This window comes from Mirounga leonina, unplaced genomic scaffold (assembly GCF_011800145.1).
Source record: "Mirounga leonina isolate KUSES-001 unplaced genomic scaffold, KU_Mleo_1.0 Mir_151, whole genome shotgun sequence".
Taxonomy (NCBI): Eukaryota; Metazoa; Chordata; class Mammalia; order Carnivora; family Phocidae; genus Mirounga; species Mirounga leonina.
In genome coordinates, this window is record NW_023270377.1 from 3,145,505 (window position 1) to 3,164,315 (window position 18,811).

At 54.2% G+C, this 18,811-nt stretch overlaps 1 protein-coding gene across 1 annotated transcript; it reads left to right on the top strand.

Annotated features, from left to right (window-relative positions):
- The first annotated feature begins 1,395 nt into the window (after window positions 1–1,395).
- Window positions 1,396–14,027, top strand: RAB17 (RAB17, member RAS oncogene family). Its single transcript, XM_035006794.1, is given in 5 exon segments — window positions 1,396–1,604; window positions 6,539–6,698; window positions 12,263–12,286; window positions 12,289–12,407; window positions 13,225–14,027. Coding segments are annotated over 4 exon segments (933 nt in total). The 5' UTR covers window positions 1,396–1,604; window positions 6,539–6,541; the 3' UTR covers window positions 13,858–14,027.
- The last annotated feature ends 4,784 nt before the right edge of the window (window positions 14,028–18,811 follow it).

An 18,811-nucleotide genomic window follows, 5' to 3' on the forward strand; every position in this document is an offset into this window, starting at 1 on the left:
TCTCCTGCCAGCCTTGAAGAGCAGGCCGGCCTGTGTGAAAGGGCCACATGAGGGCTCCCGACCCACGGAAACTGAGAGATCTTAAACATGCTCATGGTCCTCTGTTCCACAGCCAGGGATGAAGACTGGGCCTGAGCCTGCCGGTCGGGCCCTCAGTAATATAACCTCCGGACAGCTGGAGAGTCATGGGAGCTGAACGGACTCCAGAAATCGCTTCTCTGGACAGGGCCTGGCTTTCAAATCCATTGTCTGACTGCAGGCACAAATCTCCCGTTTTGGATGTCAGATGCTGGTTATTAACTATCTTGTCTCCCCCTTCCTGCCATAAAACTAGTCTTGACGACTCCCTCTCATTCTGGGCCCCCTTCCCCCAACCTGCAGGAAGGTGGGTACTTCACCATAACTGGGAGAAGCCCATCCATGTTGAGAAAGAAAAGCACATCCCTGTCTTTCAGAATTGGACCCTCCATCATATGGGTTATAAGCAGAACAACACATCATCACCCAGACCTTTGGGTACAGGTCTGCAGGTGGGGGGCTGAGGAGGCCATTCATAAGGGGGAGAGTTCCTGAGTCTCCCAAGTGGCGCGGGGCCCAGCTAAGTTTGCTGGTGGCACTTGAGGAGGTGGCCACACCCCGGATGGCATGATTGCATGGAGGAGGGGTCCCCCCGCCCCCAGAGGTGGTGTGGGCGCAGCAGAGAGGAGCTGGTCCTGCAGGAGTGGTGGGAGGGCATCCCAGCAGGAACCCAGCACAGAGCCGCCTCCAACACAAGACCCAAGGCCCCAGCAACGGACAGGGAGGGCAGAAACCCTGGAGGTCAGTGGGACCGGAGTCCCCCTCCGTCCGTCCTGAGGCTGGATCTTCCCATCCCTGGGAGGAGCAGTCAGGCTGAGGGTGACAAACCTGGGAGGGGGCGTTGGAGAAACATAGCACCTCCCCCGCAGTGGTGTGCAGCCAGGAGCCAGGTGTCCGAGCCCAGGACCGGCGCCCCCTCGCCTCTGGTCCCAGGTGCAGGGCGCCTCCAGAGGCTGCTCCCAGCTATTGTGGCAGGAATAACCTGATTTGACCGAAATACATCCTTCATTTTCCCGGGGTTCGAGTGCAGCAAAGATCCGTGCCGCTCCCACGAAGGAGCCGAGGGGAAACCCTCAGCTTTGAAATGAGAGATAATAAAGCTGAGACACTCCCTGGAGTTGGGTGACCCCCCCCCACCAGATGGGAGTCTGGCTTCCCGCGGGCGCCCAGGTCCTCCTGCAGCAGCCGCTTTACTGTCCAGCCTCCCGCCCTGCCCTGGCCCGGGTGACACATGACCGTGGTGGACTTTGCCCTGGGATCCTCCTGGGAAGGGAGGAGGAGACCTGACCCCGGGGCGCGGGGCCACTGGGCCCCGCCTTGGCCAGAGTTGCGGCCTCTGACCTGTTTTCTGTTAGAGCAGATCATCTGTCTGTCCCTGCCGCGCCCACCATCCCCACCTGCCTGTGGGGGGACGCAAACCTTGCCCGGGCCCAGAGGAGGGAGAAAGGGGAGACGGGTGGGGTCCTGCAGGACCCGGTGATGACAAGCTGCCAGGCTTCCTGGAGGGGATCAGGCCTGGGGAACACGTGAGTCGTTGTTTTAACTTCTGTGTGTTTTGCAGAGTGTGTGTGAGTGTGCGTGTCTGTGTGTATCTCTGTGTGTGTCCGTGTGTATCTGCGTGTGTGCATGTGTGTCTGTGTGCTTCTGTGTGTGTGTATGTGCGTGCATGTATGCACGTGTCTATGCCTGTCTCCGTGTGCACACGTGTGCACATGTGTGGGAGGGTTTCTGTACCTTTGCCCTTGTGCGATAATCAAAAGGGCAAAGTGTGGCGTGAGGAATTCGTTCTCCTGAGGACCGGAAGGGCCTGTGTTTGGATCCGCGTGGCTGGCTAGGTCAGGCTCCCGGAAGGAGATTCCCGTTTGTACGGTGGCTTTGGGAAAAGCCCAGCTCCAGGCCTTGACCATAAGCCGATGCGGGGCAGCCCCCCTCAGATGGATCAGGATGCTCAGTTAGTGCAGATTGGCCGGGGGGGAGCATAACCAGCTGCTCAGTAGTCTCGGTGTTCTTTACGTGCCCGGGCAGGGGTGACACCAGGGACGTCCTGGACGGTAGCCTCAGCAAAGCGGACCCCTCCCTGAAATTCCCTCCCCTACCGAAAGGAAGGACTAGTTCAGATTTGTAATCCTTTCTTTTTCCCTTTGGTGGAAAAGAGACGAGCTGGTAAGAAACTTAAAAAAACCCCAAATCAGATGCTCCAGAGGGCTTCTCTTACCCGTAATCACGAATATTGTGTTCCCGAGAAGATCTTTGTGTTTAGAAAGACTTCAAATAACCCCATCTTGATTAAATTCTAGAGGTTGGGTCAGAAGTCACATTTTCAATTTTCTCTCTGATTGTTGGAAGCTTATAGCATGTCATCACACAAAAAGTTGTACACGGAAGTGCTTTCTGCAGTCTTATTTATTACCGAGAAAACAATTATGACCAAGAAAAAAATCCGTAGTTGGGAAATGGGTTGGCAAAGTGGAAAAGCGGTAGGAATGTTCTGTGGTCACTAAATATATTAAGCTGAATGCATGTGGAACATAAACAGCAATGCGGAAAGCTGCTTTTTACGTATGTTGCTTTTTGTAAAGGTGCCATACATAATTTTATGTTAAAGCTCTGGGTTTTGGTTTGCTTGTTTTTAAGATTCATAGCCAAAAAACCAAGAAGAAAATAGGCAAAATGCCTTTCTTGGTTATATTAAGGGGGTGGGATTTTGGGTGATTTCGTTTTTTTCATATTGACAATGATGTGTTTATATTTATAGTAAAATGCTATTTTTAAACAAAGAGATGTCTCATTGCCAAAGGAATAAGATGCTGGAATGCGGCATCATAGGAATGGTATATTCATTTGTAATCCACCTGTTTTGGTTTATTCAGACATGTCTTAGGCTAAAGATTTTCTAGACCTAAGAGCTTTATTAATCCGAGTACATAAATAGCAAGGAAAACTTGAAGGGGTATCTTTAACTACTCGAGAATGCATCGCTGTAGGTGTGTTAGAACTTTCTCTGTGCAGAATTATAGTACAAATCAATGGGGCACCTGCTTCCAGGCGGGAACCGTAAGTAGTTCTGGCTAGAGATGAGGGCATAGCTTGGGGTGGCACCGAAAGCCGGGACATTCCATTCTTATTTTTTTTTTTTAAAGATTTTATTTATTCATTTGACAGAGAGAGAGACAGCGAGAAAGGGAACACAAGCAGGGGGAGTGGGAGAGGGAGAAGCAGGCTTCCCGCCGAGCAGGGAGCCCGATGCGGGGCTCGATCTCAGCACCCTGGGATCATGACCTGAGCCAAAGGCGGAGGCTTAATGACTGAGCTACTCAGGCACCCCCGGGACATTCCATTCTTAAAAGGATTTCTTTCTTCCAGCTTGGTTGAGCCGTAATGGACATCCAGCGTTCTGTAAACTCAATGTGTGCGCCGTGTTGATTTGACACATTTATGGGCTCTAACGTGGTGGCCACCATGCTGTTCCTACCACCTCCATCCTGGCTCATAATTACCATTTCTGGCCCTGAGAACATTTCAGATCTACTCTCTTAGGGACTTTCAAGGATGTAATACAGTATCATTAGCTAATGTTAGATGCCCAGAATTGTTAATCTTGTAACTGGAAATTTGTATCCTTTGGTATCTTCTCATTCCCCTTCCCCAGCCTTTGGTAACCAGCATTCTACTCTGTTCCTTTGAATTTGGGGGTGGGGGTGGGGAAAAAGAAGCAGTTTATAAATTAGGGTTTGCTATTGAGCTGACCGTCCTCTTGGCCATGAGCCCAGGCCGGTGGCTGGCCTGGACGGGCTCACTGCACCACTGCTTTTGATCTGGGAAGTGCATGCTGGTGCTCTCTGCAAGGGCAGGAACAACACTGGGGTGCCCAGTGTGACTGTGAACGCAGCCTGCTCTGGCTTCGAATTCTGCATCCTTGTCTTAGAAGAGCTGTCGGGCCTCTCTGAAAGGTGGGGTAATGCCAGGACCCACGGAGGCTGCTAGCCCAGCTTCAATAGGAGGCTCCGTGCAGCCCAAGCTGGGCAGGGCTGTGTGCGCACCTCCGCCCTGATCCTCCGGGGAGGTGGCCTGTGTGTTAGACTTAGTCACCTCAGCCTTCACAGTCTCCTCCAAGTACTCGTGCAGGACAACCTTAAAGCAAGTAACGTTCAACTTTTCTTGGCCACTCAGGGCTGAGCCCCCTGCATGGAGCTGTTCTCAATGGCTGCTGGAGGCGCTTCTTCGGTTCAACATTTTTGCAGATGCCCCAGTTCACTGCCTGGCCAGCTGCCTGGGGTTTGACCGGCCGTGCAAACCGTGGGCTGGAAACAGCATGTCTGTCCAGTTATGGCTTTTGGCTGAGCCATCCCTGTGTGTGTTCATGAAATAGTTATTGAGCACCTACTATGATCAATGAGTATAGTCCTTTGCTCTAATGAGAGGTTACAGCCCGGTGCGTGTGAGAATATTAATAAAATAATTATATAAAGTGAATCTCCTTAGAGGTTACAGTCCAGCAAGAGAGGTAAGTCATTAGAAAAATCATTCTATGAGTTAAGACAGAGTTCAAAACCGGGATTATTTCAATCAAGAAAAGGGACAGGGGACTGCGGGTCCCATGATGGCAGAGACTTGTATCTATTTTATTATCTGCTATTGATGGGGACCGGATATGATCATGGGTGGCCGCCGTGGCAGGATGGAGGTTTGCATCTACGGGACAGAGAGACCTGAGCAGATCTAGCAGATTTACCGGCAGCTGGCAACTCCCCAAGTGACCCCAGTATCCGCTTCGCGAAAACAGAGATGGAAAACTTAAAATACTTTATCTTTCTAATCCTTCTCTGAAACACCATGCATCGACACCGTAAGCATCACACATGATGGCAAAATTCATGAATCCCACATACGATGGGCCTTCCGACAACTCCTCTCTGCTGTGGCGAGCCCCCTGTCCGCAAGGGGCAGAAACAGCCCTGAATCCTCCTCTCAGACCCTGTAACTCCCCGGTCACTTCTGTTGAGACAGTCTTGTTAGTATTTAGGACTCAGCCCTGCTTGTTCGGGACTTTGGTCCCAAGCTGGCTTCCTCCCCTCCTGTCCCTGCAGGCAGACCAGACAGGGACAGCTGCGGGGTGGGGGTGGGGGACATAGTTTGCTTCTTGTTGCTGTCACTTTTCTCTCTGTTCCTCTTGGAAATTCCTTCCCTTCCTGCATTCCCATCACCCTTGGGGGCCTCCCTCCTGCCCACTGAGTGAGGAGGGAGAGGAGACCGTTCCCAGGACTGCCTGCGCCTGGTGGGTTTCCATGTTTTTTAGGGAAGTTTTTCTTCCTAGAAGCGACCCAGATCATAAATGGAGACAAAGTGGGGACATTAGAATGTCACCAGTCTGCAGCTCCTAGTGAAATAGTGGGTCTGGGGCAACAGTCTTCAGGGACCCCTAGCATCGCCACCAGAGCACTTGGCCATTATTTGCCCCCTGAGGAAATGCAAAGCACACTCACGAAGCATTCTTGCCAAACGATAGCCTGTATCTGATCAGATTTCTGTTCAGAACCACCAAGCTATAGCAAATACAGGGTTCACAGGACATGGCAAGAACAGGGGATACAAACAGCAAGATCCAGACTGCAAAGCTGCAGGACAATCTGATCTCTTGAACAAATTAATTACAAAGAAAAAAAAAAGAACACCTGTATATATACTGAGATTTGCTGATGGAACAACAGGATGTCTGGGCTTTGCTTCAAACCAATCGTTGGTGGGAGGGGGTCTGGGGATGTGAGTGAACCAAGGTTTTGGAAGTGGAGGAGGGTGCATGAGGCCAAGTAGGACGGTCTCTGTTCCACGGTGGAGGGTGCCTGAAATTTTCTGTAATGAAACGATATGCAGGATTTACCCAAATTTATTTTGATCACAGAGCTGTTTTTCTCTATGGCATATCCCTAATGGGTGCTGAGGCTTTAGATAAAGTGGGAAAGACCAAAATATTTTGAGGTCCTTGAAAGACCGACTTTTTCTTTAGATAGATTCTTTTGAAATACCGACTCTAACCCATGAGCCGCAACGGAGAGAGCACGTTGCCTCTCGGATGATTCTGGTACTTTTTGGGAATAAGTAATCGATTTTTTTAAAAAGTGAGAAGTAATGGGAATGAGGACAACAAAGCAATGTGATAACCAGCGCACAATGATTGTTTTTCAGGGTGTGTAGCGCTTAGGATGCAGTGGGCATCCTGCTGGCGCCTTCAGGACACTTCCCAAGCACTGCTCACAACAGACCTGTCATGCAGGGTCTGCTCACCCCGCTCTGCAGATGAGGAGACGGGGTGCTGAGTGGTGCAGGGGTACCAACCCAGGCTGCCTGCCTCTGACTCTGAGCTCTGTGCTGTTCACCAGGGAAGCGGGGCCCCAAGGGTGAACTCGCTAAGATCATTTGACGGCAGACATTCAACCTCTTTGCAAGTGCTGTCTCTTTGCAGGGCATGGCACAAGAGGAAGGGGTTCCCTCTCCTGGGGCTGCCCCGGACCAGCCCTGCGTGTTCAAGCTGGCCCCCTTGGGAAGTGGCTCCATGGGCAAGTCCAGTTTGGCTCTCCGGTACGTGAAGAATGACTTCAAGAGCATCCTGCCCACCGTGGGATGTGACACGGGACAGCACGCCCTTGGTTAGTCTGCTAGAGGAGAAGCCAGGGTGATGGCCCAGGTGTGGGGCATTTCCCACACTCCCCCGGGGCCTCGGGCTGCACCCAGTACTGCAGGGAGGGGATGAGGCTTGGTCAGACACACGCTCAGTCTGGAGGGCGGTCCGGTGTCAGCTTAGCGAGAGGCTGCAGGGGGCAGATTCAGGGTCAGGGCCTCGGGCCCCAGGGCTTGGTGTGAGGGGTTCTACCTGGTGGAGGGGGAGCCCAAGGGAAGGCCCCCTAGGCTCTGCCATTCAGCTGCCCAGACAAGCTGACCTCCCCCCCTGCCGGGGGTCCCTCCTGCCAAAGCTGTTCTCCTGGGTAGTTTCCCGAAGAGTGGCTCCCTTTCTGCCTGGTCTCTGTTTACCACCTGGCCTGGATTGGGGGGGGGTGGGGTGCAGAGGATGGGGTGGCTGGGAGGGAAGACCCTCTCTGTGCACTTCTTAAAGAGGTCACATATCATGGCTCTCAGGGGAAAGGTCTCTGGAGCATCTGCTGGGCTGTCGGCCTCCATCACGCGCTGCCTGGGGCTGAAATCCTGTTTCCTGCCCAAAATAGAGGAACTCAACACGCACTTCATGGCGACCCTCCTGGCAGGTGGCCAGCATGGCGAAAGACAGATCCTGCACTCGGGGCCAGAGCCTTGGCTTCAGACTTGGACTCTGCCATGGACAAGCCTTCTGCTTAGCACTTTGTCGAGTCCACTCATTCATTCATTCATTCACTTGTTCATTCATTCGCTCCCTCCCTCACTCATGTAGCAAGTACCTGCTGGGCATGGCCTCTGTCCCAGGCTGCACTGGGTGTGGAAAGATTCTAGAAGACACCAAACGGGCACACTGGACATGGACACACAACGCTAAATTTGACACATGCATTAGCTACTTGCGAGCCCTGCAGTCTTTTCAGGAGGGTGAGTCCCAAGAGCGCCTGAGGGCCATGGGGGCTGAGGGATCTGCCAGGCCCAGGCCCCCAGCACTAGCGGTGAGCTGGGCAGAGGAGGGGTGAGGGGCTGGCTCCAGGACGGGGGATCTCCAGGAGAGCTCCGAGAGACAGTGGTTCAGGCCGGCTGAGGGGCCCAGGGCGACCTTCTCCATCAGCTGGAAGCGTGACACCGCTCAGCCACGATACTGGACTGGACTTAAAAAAATACAACAAGGTGCTAAGTCTGGCCTCAGGGTGGGGGGCTTCAGTTGAAAGCAGAGACTGGAGAAGGGGGCCTGGCCCAGTGGGATCTCAAGGGCTGTGCACCTGGGGGTGAACCGGGTGTGAACCGGGTGATGCAGATTCAAGATGAGGAAGAGAGACAGCAGGTTCCAGACCAGACGGCTCTTTGGGGTTGCATGGAAGACAGAGGCCTGCAAACTGGCTTACTAGGGATCTGCTTGGTTTTGCAAATAAGGTTTTCCAGGAACCCGGCCATGCCCATCGTTTGCATATCCTGTGGGGCTCGTTTCAGTCTGAGGCCAGCATTGAGTAGTTGCAACTGTGATGGTAGGTCCCTTGAAGCCAAAAATATTTACGGCCTTTTGCCAAAAAAATTGGGACCTTTGCACTACCGATGTGCGAGAGGGGGCCGGTCCCCTACGAGGCAGTGGGCTGCGCCTGGGCTCCAGTGGGAGGGGAGGGGCGGGGATGGTGGTGTGGACACTCGCTGTGAGCCGGGAACTTGGCTCCAAGGGATCAGCACTTGCTGGGTCCAAGGGGGTGGGCTGCAATGTGGACCCTCCCGGCGGGCAGGAGGGGGCCCCTAAGCATGGAGCCAGCTGCGTCTGGGGAGGGAGCAGGCACTCTGTATTAATGGGAAGGTCACTAACTGTCCCAAGCCAGGCAGACAGCATTTCCCAGCCCGCAGTAGGTACAGGGACGGTGGGCGAGGGCCTGTCCTGCCCACAGAAGCCTGCTCCAGTTCCTTCAGCAAGTCAGGGACCACGCTGTCACCCTCCCCCACACTCTTCAGAGGTTCTGCTAGGCTCAGGAGGGTGACAAGCCTGGGCCCAGGTCAGAGTGGGGGTCTTTGCCTGGGAGCAGGCCTAGGTGTGCTCTCTCCACTCATGGTCCTCTGTCTGGCCCCTGGACCATCCTCATCCTCATGGGCGGCTTTAGCTGCCCTCCCCCCTTCCAGGCTCAGGACCCTGCCTCTACCTTGGGGCTGGTGCTTTGGGCCTTTGTTCCCTTCCCACTGTGCCCAGGGTGCATGATTGTGCGGGGGCAGAAAACCACCAGATGAGCACCCACGGAGCCAAGACCCTCTAGCTGAGTCTGGCAATCCTTTATTCAAGCAGCTGCCGACCACGGGGCTAGAACTTACTGATGGAGCTCCTGCTCCGTGTCAGCAACCGTGCTGGGTGCTGGGGACGGAGACGTGAAAAGCCCTCCTTTGCTGTGAGGAGCTAAATCCCACGTGGAAACGCTGGCTTCCTCCACTTAAATCTCTGGGTCCACTTCACGTGCTTTATGATACCACAGCCTGTGGAGGTGGCTACTACAATTATTGCATTACTATAAAAATAAAGAAGGGCAGTTAATTATTTTGTTATTATACTATGATATTTATCAGTGTATTATAGTCTATATGACTTATTAGTTATCATGCTGTAGTAATGATTACATCGTTATATATTATTATAAAGGTCGATCTTCCCACTTTTCAGGCGAGGCGATGGAACACGATCCTTCCTTTCACTTATGCAAATGTCGTCTGTGTTTTACAAAAACCCTCTGAAGGCAGACGCCTCCGTTGCTTGTTTCCACACATGGCATTGGCTGTATCGAGAGAACTTGCTTTTGTTCTGGAGCAGGTGCAGAGGAGCTCAGCCCAGCGAGAACTCGAGAACTCGGGGCTCACCTCCTCCTCGGCAGGTGGGCAGGTTGGCAGGTGGCTGGGACGATAAAGGAGGGAGTGTGTGCCTGGTGCTTGGCGTACTGGAAACTCTCAGTAACTGTGAGCCGAGCGACCAACACATGGCTAAACGGCTTGTTGGCTCATCTTGACATTGTCGTCTGTGAAACGGGGATGTAGACACCCTCTGTGGTGGGCTCTCCGTGTGAGGCTGGCTCAAGGCTGTCTTAAGTCGTGGGTTACCATGTTATGACTTAAGGTCATCACCTACCACCCCACCCCGCCCCACTCCAGAGAGCAGGAGTGGGACCGGGGCTGGCGTGTCCCGGTGTCCTGGGGGGTGCTGCCTTCCGAGCAGGCCAGCTTCGAGATACTCCAGCCTTCGGGAGGGTGGGCGCCCCTGGGCCCCCTGCCAGGGGGTCTGGATCTGTGGGCGATCGCGGGCTGCACAGGCCCTGGGTACGGCCCTCCAGAATGGTGTGCGAGCCAGGGCAGTGTTCTAGCTGTCTCAGGGCAAGATCCCGTCCAGCCAGGGGAGAGACTGACTCGTGTCCCCGAAGCAGAGCCGGAGCAGGAATCTCAAGTGAGCACAGCTCCCTGGGGGTCCACCTGCTGAGGGGAGACCCGAAAAGCCCTGGAACTCCTGCCGACCCCCCCGCCCCCCACGGAGGCCCCCGTCCCACTGCGGGAGAGGGCCCGGTGGGGGAGGTGGCGGCTCCAGGGGGGATGCTGTGGCCGGGGACCTGAACCACGGGGAGCTCCCACAGACCCCACTGGGCTCCCCACAGACCCCCCCCATCCTGGAGTCCCAAATGGCCACAGCCCTGGGAATTCTGGCCGGTGTCCTGGTGCCTGCCGCACTGAGTGACATCCTTTGGAGAAATGGTGACATCTAGTGCTGGCGTGCGTATTTGCTGGTGGATCGCAGTGGCCTGTGTGCGAGGGAAAGAAAGGCAGCCCGCATTCAGCGTTGTCACCGTCCTGGCCCCTGTCAGCTCCGCCCCGGGAGAGATGCTATGCATTTCAGGTTCCCTTCAACCAGGACTCTGCTGAAAGGCAAACCCAGTGGAGAGGCTTCCATGAGCGGAATCAGCTGTTTGTTGACATTAAAACCAGAAAGAGCACAACCACGTTCCTTATGTCAACATTTATGGAGACACTTTTAAATCTGGGGCAATCTGTCCTTCTTACGCCCTTCACCGCGCAGAGGGGGGCGCTGTGCAGCTCACCTGCTTCCAGGAGCCCCCCTCCCGCCGCCCAGAGGATGGAGCTGAGGCTGGGGCGGGGCTGATGCTGGGATGCCAGTGCTGAGGTCCGTGGTGGGACCAGAGGCGGAAGGAGACCTGGTTTGTGCCCTGATGGGACCATGATATGCAAATGCACCCGGTGGCCCCAGCTCAGTCCACCCGAGGCCCCGTGAAAATGTGCGCATGTGTCATCTCCACCAGCCTGTTCTAGAACGGAAAAATTCCTGGTTCTTGGCCTGATCCCACCCCCACCCCCCACCTTGTGGCTAATATCATTTGGTTGTTTTTGGCTTTAGCTGTGACGATGTAGAAAATGTGGTCAGTGGGTTTCTGAACAAGGGAGATAATTAATGTGAGCTCTTTTCCTGATTGGAGCCAAGGGTGTCCGTGGGGCCGGGGTGGGTGGAAGGTTGTCCTGGGGACCAGTCCAGGGGCCCCAGAGGGACCTCGTGCCTCTCTCCAGGAGGGTCAAGGTTCTGCGGTCTGTGAACATCCCGTCACTCGTGCCTCATCATCACTGGGACCGAAAGCCCTCTCTGCAACTTTGTTGGGGTGCACGTGGACTGAAGCTCGACCAGCAGCCGTCGTTTACCAAGTGGAGAAGCAGATGGGAAGCTAGGGTTGTTGAGCTGGGGAGGCTGACCCAAGCGTGACGCCCATGGGGAATCTGGTGGTGGTGGGTTTTAGGGTACAACCAAAATCAAGTTCAGGAATGTGATTGGACATGATAGAAGGATGTGGACAGAAGGCCACCGTCCCAGCCAGTGGGTCAGGGAGAGCCCAGGGCAGGCAAAGGAAGGGGAGCTTCATGCACAGATCTGCTCTCCTCTCTTTTCTCGTCGTTTGACACCCACTGTGGGAAGGGGGCACCGTTGGCTCGCGATGAAGAAGAGGACACTGAGATTTCGAAGGGTGGGAGAGACAGACAGGGGGTTGGGAGGGAGAGGGAGAGAGGGAGGGGGAGAGAAAGAGATCAAGCATCCTGTGTCTCTTCTTACAAAGGCACGGATCCCACTGTGGGGGCCCCACCCTCATGACCTCATCTAACCCTGATTACCCCCAGAGGCCCCACCTCCTAACACCATCACTTTGGGGGATAGGACTTCACATATGAATCTGGGGGGGACAAGGCGCCTAGGAGGTTGATGGGACTTCAGGTTCGTGGCTGTGCAGGGAAAGGCAGGATGTGCAGGCAGACACCGGTTGGTGGGTTCTGTTAGGAGCCCCCAAGCTAGAGTCTCCTGCCAGCGAATCATGGTCTTACCCACTCTACGCTGAAAACCTCAGCTCAGACTCGTCCCTTATCCTCTGTCCCTAGCAGGGTGAATCGTCCCCCCAAAGCTACGTCCACATCCTGCCTGCCTCGATGGCCCAGCCCGAGCTGGAGATAAAGACCGTGTCCTCTAGGTAAAGCTCCCCCCGGGCTTCTGTTTCAGGTGCGTTCTTCACGACGGTGGTGGACTTGGGGCCGTGTTTCTGAGGTTCGAGATCTGGGACACGGCTGGCCAGGAGAAGTACCACAGCATCTGCCACTTTAGGGGTGCCAACGCTGCGCTTCTGGTGTACGACGTCACCAGGAAGGTGAGGCTTGCCTCCAGCACGTCCCCACCCTCCTCTGCAAGGCTTCCTGTTCTCTCAGGCACAGGGATGCTCTCTTCTGAAGGCTTTCCGTGACCAGCCCATGCTGGTGCTTTATGGGAAAATCACCACAACCAGTAGACAACACCTTCGTGAAAGTCTGTCACTTCCTCCAGGAAGCCCTCCCTGATAACCCCTGCTCCTACTACTGCACGGTTGAGTTTGTGCCCCTGCACGGTCCTCTCAGAACACCCTGCACAGAGCACTCCCATCCATCACTCACGATTCCTTGGGTGCCCACAGCATTGGTGAGGGGCGTGCCCTGGAGACAGCACACCGTCCCTGGCCCTACCTCTCCCCCAGTGTCGTGTGGGTCGATGCTAAGTACGAGTGAGCAGGTACTTAGAGCAGGAGCAGGGAAGGGCAGGGTTCTGTGGGAATTGATAGGAGGCGCACCTGACTCCGCTTGGGCTGGGGGTGCTTCCTGCATGAAGGGAGGGAGCAGTGGGGATCAGCCTGGTGGGGTGGGGTGGGGAGGGGAGGAGGCGGAGGGCAGGTGAGCAGAAGGAGAGCAGAGTCTGTGGGTGGGGTGAGGGTGGGGCGAGCACGATGCCATGGGCTGCAGCGTGGGAGGCCGCCCACTTGAGCAGCTCAGCTGCAGGGAGGGGAGCGGGGCTACGTGTGGGGGGCTGTCACACGGCCAATTGGATCATATGCCTTTTTACAGGGCGGCCCACCAACGTCTGCCTGTTCTTTGCCGGGATAGCCGATGAAAGCCACCCATGGGATTTGTCTGATGTTGATTTTTTCCCTTTGTTAGGATTCCTTCTGCAAGGCTCAGCAGAGGCTGAAGGACCTGGAGAGGGAGTCTCCCCCAGGGGAGGTGGTGGTGATGCTGGTCGGGAACAAGACGGACCTTGGCGAGCAGCGGGAAGTGACGTCCCAGGTAGCCCTTGACACTGGGTCGCTTTGTTCCCCGAGGCGGGAAGAGAGAGGCCCCAAAGCACACATATCCACGCACACACACACCTGCACCCTGTCACCTGCCCATTCGCCTGCACACACACACCCCCCCATGTATGTCACATGCACAAACACATATACTTCCCACTTGAATTTCCCTCTTGGGCAAAGGTTTCTGGGCTCTCCTGGAGAAGTCAGGTCTAGAGACGGCTATTCCGCAGACGTGGGGAGGGCTGCACGCACTACCCAGGCCAGGCCTCCTGTGAGCGGGCAGAGGGTCGGCCCCGCGTCCTGTCTCCCAGGGAGCAGGGAGATGCTGTGCAGCCCGCCTGCAAGGGTCCCTGCAGGGTTAGCCAGGGTCGCGAGGAGCCCATGGCCCTTCATACCCGGCCCTCCCATGTTCACTTATGTGGGTTTGCAGATCTTTTTCTTTGTGCTCAATAAATTATTGATAAAGGGACAGGTGAGTAAATCCAAATTTCCTTGCTAGGAACTGAGTGAGAGAGAGTCAAGAAGAAAGCCAGAGTTTCATAAAACAACCAAAGGCAGGAAAAATGCCTCGGAGATGCAAGCAGAGTGCTATGAGACAACAGGGCAGTGAGCGAGGGGTGTGTGTGTGTGCAGGCGTGTGTGTGTGTGTCTGTGTAGGAGTGTGTATAAGAGGGTGTGCAGGAGTGTGTGTGTGTATGGTTCTGGGAGCTGGGGGAGGAGGGGACAGGCCCGCATGGAGGTGGCAGTGCCGGGAAGATCATGGAGCTGTGTCCACTTCCTGCATCTCGGGGCGGTGGCCCCGGGAGGGACAGCATCTAATGGGGCAGCTGGGGCGGGGTTGGGGGGCCAGGCCCCTCTCGGCTCTCTTCCCCTGGCTCTGAGTTTAGCAGGTGACGGTTGTGCCCAGCAAGCCTGAGGACGCACACTTCCAGCCCGTGGTGTGACCGGTACTGTTTATATGTCTGCAAACATCCAACCGCTGTCTCTAACCTGGTGTTGCTGAGTTTGCAAGGCCGGGGTTTGTTATGCCTCGGGTTCTAGGAGGGCTCATCCTGAGCGAATAAGGAGGCAGGCCCATGCGCCGCCTGTGGTTCAGGTGGCACAGGACATTTCTCCAGGGGTGACACGTCGTGCGTTCGCCCCGTTACTGCCTGCTTTTAGGGGGAGGCCCAGATAGTCTTTTTGGGAGCTAAGCCCTGATGTCGAGGTGAGGGTGTTTCAGAGGGGACTCTATTTTGTGAGGGGGAGGGGTGGTGTTGGTTTTCATCCTTGCCCCTGGGTCTGGGATAAGCAAGTCTGAAATTATAAATACTAAGACACCGCTGTCCGCCTGAAAAGGCCGGCTTCAGTATATTCACCGTAAGGATCAACAGCAGGGCAGGTGTTAAGCATCCTTTCACGATGACGCTGAACTCTGGACACCCATGAAGGGTGTGCCAGCATTTCTAGGGGTTCCTCTGGACTGGTTCTCTGCTTGTGTCCACCCTGCATGGGCCCATCATCCCAGCCACGGACCTGGACCTTTGGCTGGGGCCCAGTGGATGGGGAGCCCAGGACTGACCAGGACACACCCCGGCATTGGCTAGGACCCATCTAGCTGAGGTTGTCTCAGCGTGGCTGAATCCCGCCAAAGGTCAGGGCTCCCCGCAAGCCTCCCTCCTTTGTTCTGGCCCCTGGTCCCTCCCTCATCCAGCAGGCCTGGGACCTCCTGCATTCCAACCTCATGGAAGGAGGTTGCACCCAGGCCCTGAGGAGGTGGGGACAGCCCAGGTGCCCCACGGATCCAGACCTTCCTGATGCATATTCTCAAGCAGCTTCTCGTGTGTCTTTCCAGGCAAATGCAGATTTCACAAGGCTTCTCTTGTCATGATCGTCAAGAAAAGCTAAAGGATAAGTACAGAGATAAAAGCGTCCGAGAGAGCCTGCTGCCCAGATTTCCACTCACGCTATTATGTTTCTTAAACAATTTCACCGGTTTCTGACTGTAGTCAAGTTGCACGGTGTTTCATGTGATTATTCCCACGTAGATGAAGTATGTGGAGGTGAGTCCCTGGGGTGCCAGGCTGTGTCTTGCACTTTCCCCGCCACCTCCCCGCTGCAGCAGGGCTGGGGACCCCCTCTGTGCGCACCTGGTGGGACCAACCTTGGACACTGGTGTGTCCCTGGCCACTAGATGGCGCTCCAGCATCGCTCAGGGCAAACCCCGCTGCTCAAGGGGCCCCGCATTCTCTCTGCTAAATGCCAGGCTTTCGGAGAAATTTCCGACAAGTTGATTGATGCCACGGCAAGTAGGGAAATAAGGATCATGCGTGTGGGATGCCCACATATCTATGCCTATTTCCCTCCCGTTTTGTCAAGTCAGTATCACTGTGCTAGAATTTATTATTAAAACATATCCTTGGACGGATTTCCACCAGGCATCCTTCCACTGTGCCCCTAGACTGGATGGGGTGCGTTGTGCTTCTGGAGCTCAGGTTCCCCATCTCCCGGGATGTGATTGCTCCTCATCCTCTCCTCTGCCCCACCAGGCAAGTGGCTCAACCCTGCTTCGGAATCATCTGGAAGCCTCCGCCTCCAGCGCCCCTTGCCCACCACAGGCTGTCGTTCCATCCGTCTACCGTGCAGCTTGGGCCCTGGGCTCTGGGCGTTTTGAGCCCTCCCCGGTGAATCTAATATTCTGGCAAGGTGGGGAATGTCCCCGAGGGCAGAGGTTCTGTTCTTCCTTCTGTGGGGTGCTCGGTGCCTGGCAACATCTGACACAAGCCAGGTGCTCAACAAATGTGTGTCCAACAAGAGGATAGAAATTGGTCCTTCCCCCGAGGTCTAAAGGAAAGGCAGTCCCCAAAACCAGCCTTCACCACAACTGACAGGTGTTTATGGAAGGTTTTCTGTGCCATGCTTTGCCCACCTCAGCTCCATCCCGAAACCTGTGATGGGGGGGCAGTGGGTGTGGAGCATGCAAAGCGATGTGTTCCCCACGAAGACTCCTGGGAATACCACTTCCAGGTCCGCACTGGCCTCAGGTCCCGAGGAAGGCCAGCCTGGGAGCCCCCTGTCCTGCCTGCCGCCTGGGAAGCTGCTCCAGCCCTGCTCAGCCTGAGTTTGGACCTGGCTCCTCTCTGGAGCTGGGGGTGTGTGTGTGCACGTGTGTAGGTGGTGGGGGCAGGAGGCTCTGAGGATTCAGAAGTGGCCCCTCGGAGGAACCCTGCTGACCTGCCTGCGACCGTACCCCTTCCTTGTCTTCTGTTTCTGTGGGAGGGGTCTCCTCCAGCCACCCTGGAGGAGTCCCCTTCGCACAGTCAGAAAGAAAACCACAAGGCCCAAGAAGTCACTGGAGTTAAGGCATCACTAAAGCCAGATTTAATACTTAACCCAACTTCAGTTTCAAGCCCCTCTGGAATGTAACCTTTAACCTGCCACACTGGAATTTCCTGGAGGCACTCTTCTGAAAGACCCCTTCCCCTTTACAAGGGCGACCTTGCCTAAACAACATTAATGAATTCCTTGAAAAAAGGGAGCCTTCTCTCTACATTTAGAAAGCTTTCCTTTTCTGCACCTTGGCAGAGCATCTCTCTACTGGCTAGACTGGATGCTGCCCCATTCATGAGTCACTTAATAAAGCCAATTAGATCTTCAAATGTTTGAATTTTGTTTTTTAACAGCCCAGAGGGCCCAACTCAGGGATCCATTCTTCTTCTTTTAAAATTTATTCCTGGGGCTCTTGGGTGGCTCAGTCCATTGAGCTGTCCGCGTCCGACTCTTGATCTCACCTCAGGTCTTGATCTCACGGTTGTGAATTCAGGCCCTGCGTTGGGCTCCATGCTGGGTGTGGAGCCTGCTTAAAAAAATTTTATCCTCTTCCCGGGGCTCCCACTGGCCAAATCGAGGACAATCTGAGCATCCAAAATTATTTGTCGGTGTTGAACAGAGAGAGAGAGGTGGGTGGGACCTCCTTTAGAAGAATCCAGCTAATAAATGTGGAAGGAATTGGAGAATCTCCTTTGTGTGACAGGGGTGTTCAGTGGGTGCTTAAATGACTGGCTGGGGGCTCTGGGTAGACCGGCTCCTGCCTCAAGCACACAGTGAGCCACAGGAAGGCCCCTTAGAGTCGAGATCTACCTCTATGGGAGGGCCAGGCCCAGCATCTGCCAGAGCGGGGCCCGGACTGTCCATCGGATGAGGTGCAATAGAAGGGACACAGAGCCCTTGTGTCCCCAGTGAGTAACCAAATCCAGCTGAGGCCCTGGATCTCCCTCTCAGACCACAGGAAATGCGGGGACAGAACAGGAACAAAGTGAACAATCCACAGGCAGGTGCTGGCTGCAGGAACAAAGTGAACAATCCAGGTGAACAATCCACACATCACACACTGGATCATTCTACAGGATACTGTGTCTGGGCTCTTGTAAAAGTCAACGTCACGACAAAAAAAGATCAGGGACTAATGAGCAATACCTAACAGCAACAGTGAATTTAGATTGCAACCTGGTTTCAAAAAGAAAGAGAAAGAAAGAAAGAAAAAAGAAAGAAAGAAAGGAAGGAAGGAAGGAAGAAAGAAAGAAAGAGAAAGGAAGAAAGGAAGGAAGAAAGGAAGAAAGAAAGAAAGAAAAGAAGAAAGAAAGAAAGAGAAAGAAAGAAAGAAAAGAAATAAAGAAAGAAAAAGAAAGGAAAGAAAGAAAGAAAGAAAGAAAGAAAGAAAGAAAGAAAGAAAGAAAGAAAGAAAGAAAGAAAGAAAGAAAGAAAGAAAGAAAGAAAGCCAAGACTTTCCGGCCATACTTGTGGATTTTTGAATATAGACTAGAAACTAGATGATATTATGGAATTAGTCGAAAATGATTTAAGCACAATAATTTTATGGTTATGCAGGAGACTGTCCTTATTTTGAGGAGGAACACGTGGGAACATCTAGGGGAGATGTCATGGTGTCCATAACTTACTTCCAAATGGGAAGGGGGGGAGAGAGAGAAACTCGGTAATAATTGTTCAGTCTAAGTGGCAAGTACGTGGATGCTCATCAGACTACTTTTTGAACTTTCCTGTGTGTTTGAAAGTTTCATGGTAAGTTGTAGGACACATAAACCCCCGCCTCTTCATCTGTCCGGGGCACAGATGAACTAGCATCCTGGGGCTGCCCATCCTCACGTCGCTGTGTTGCCCTGTCTGAGCCTCACCCTGAGCTGTGAACTCTTTTCTAAAAAAGCGTGCAATTCAGTGGCGTAAGCCCATTTATAGTGTTCTGCAACCGCCACCTGAGTCCGGTTCCAAGGCATTTTCATCCCCACCATTAAGCAGTTACCCTGACAACCAGCAATGTCTCTTTTCTGCACATTTCATATAGATCTGGTCATGCAGTGTATGGGCTTCTGTGTCTGGCTTTTCCCACTTAGCATCACGTTTTCAAGGACCCACGCTGGAGCATTCAGCCCAATTCAGTCCTTTTTAATGGCTGAATC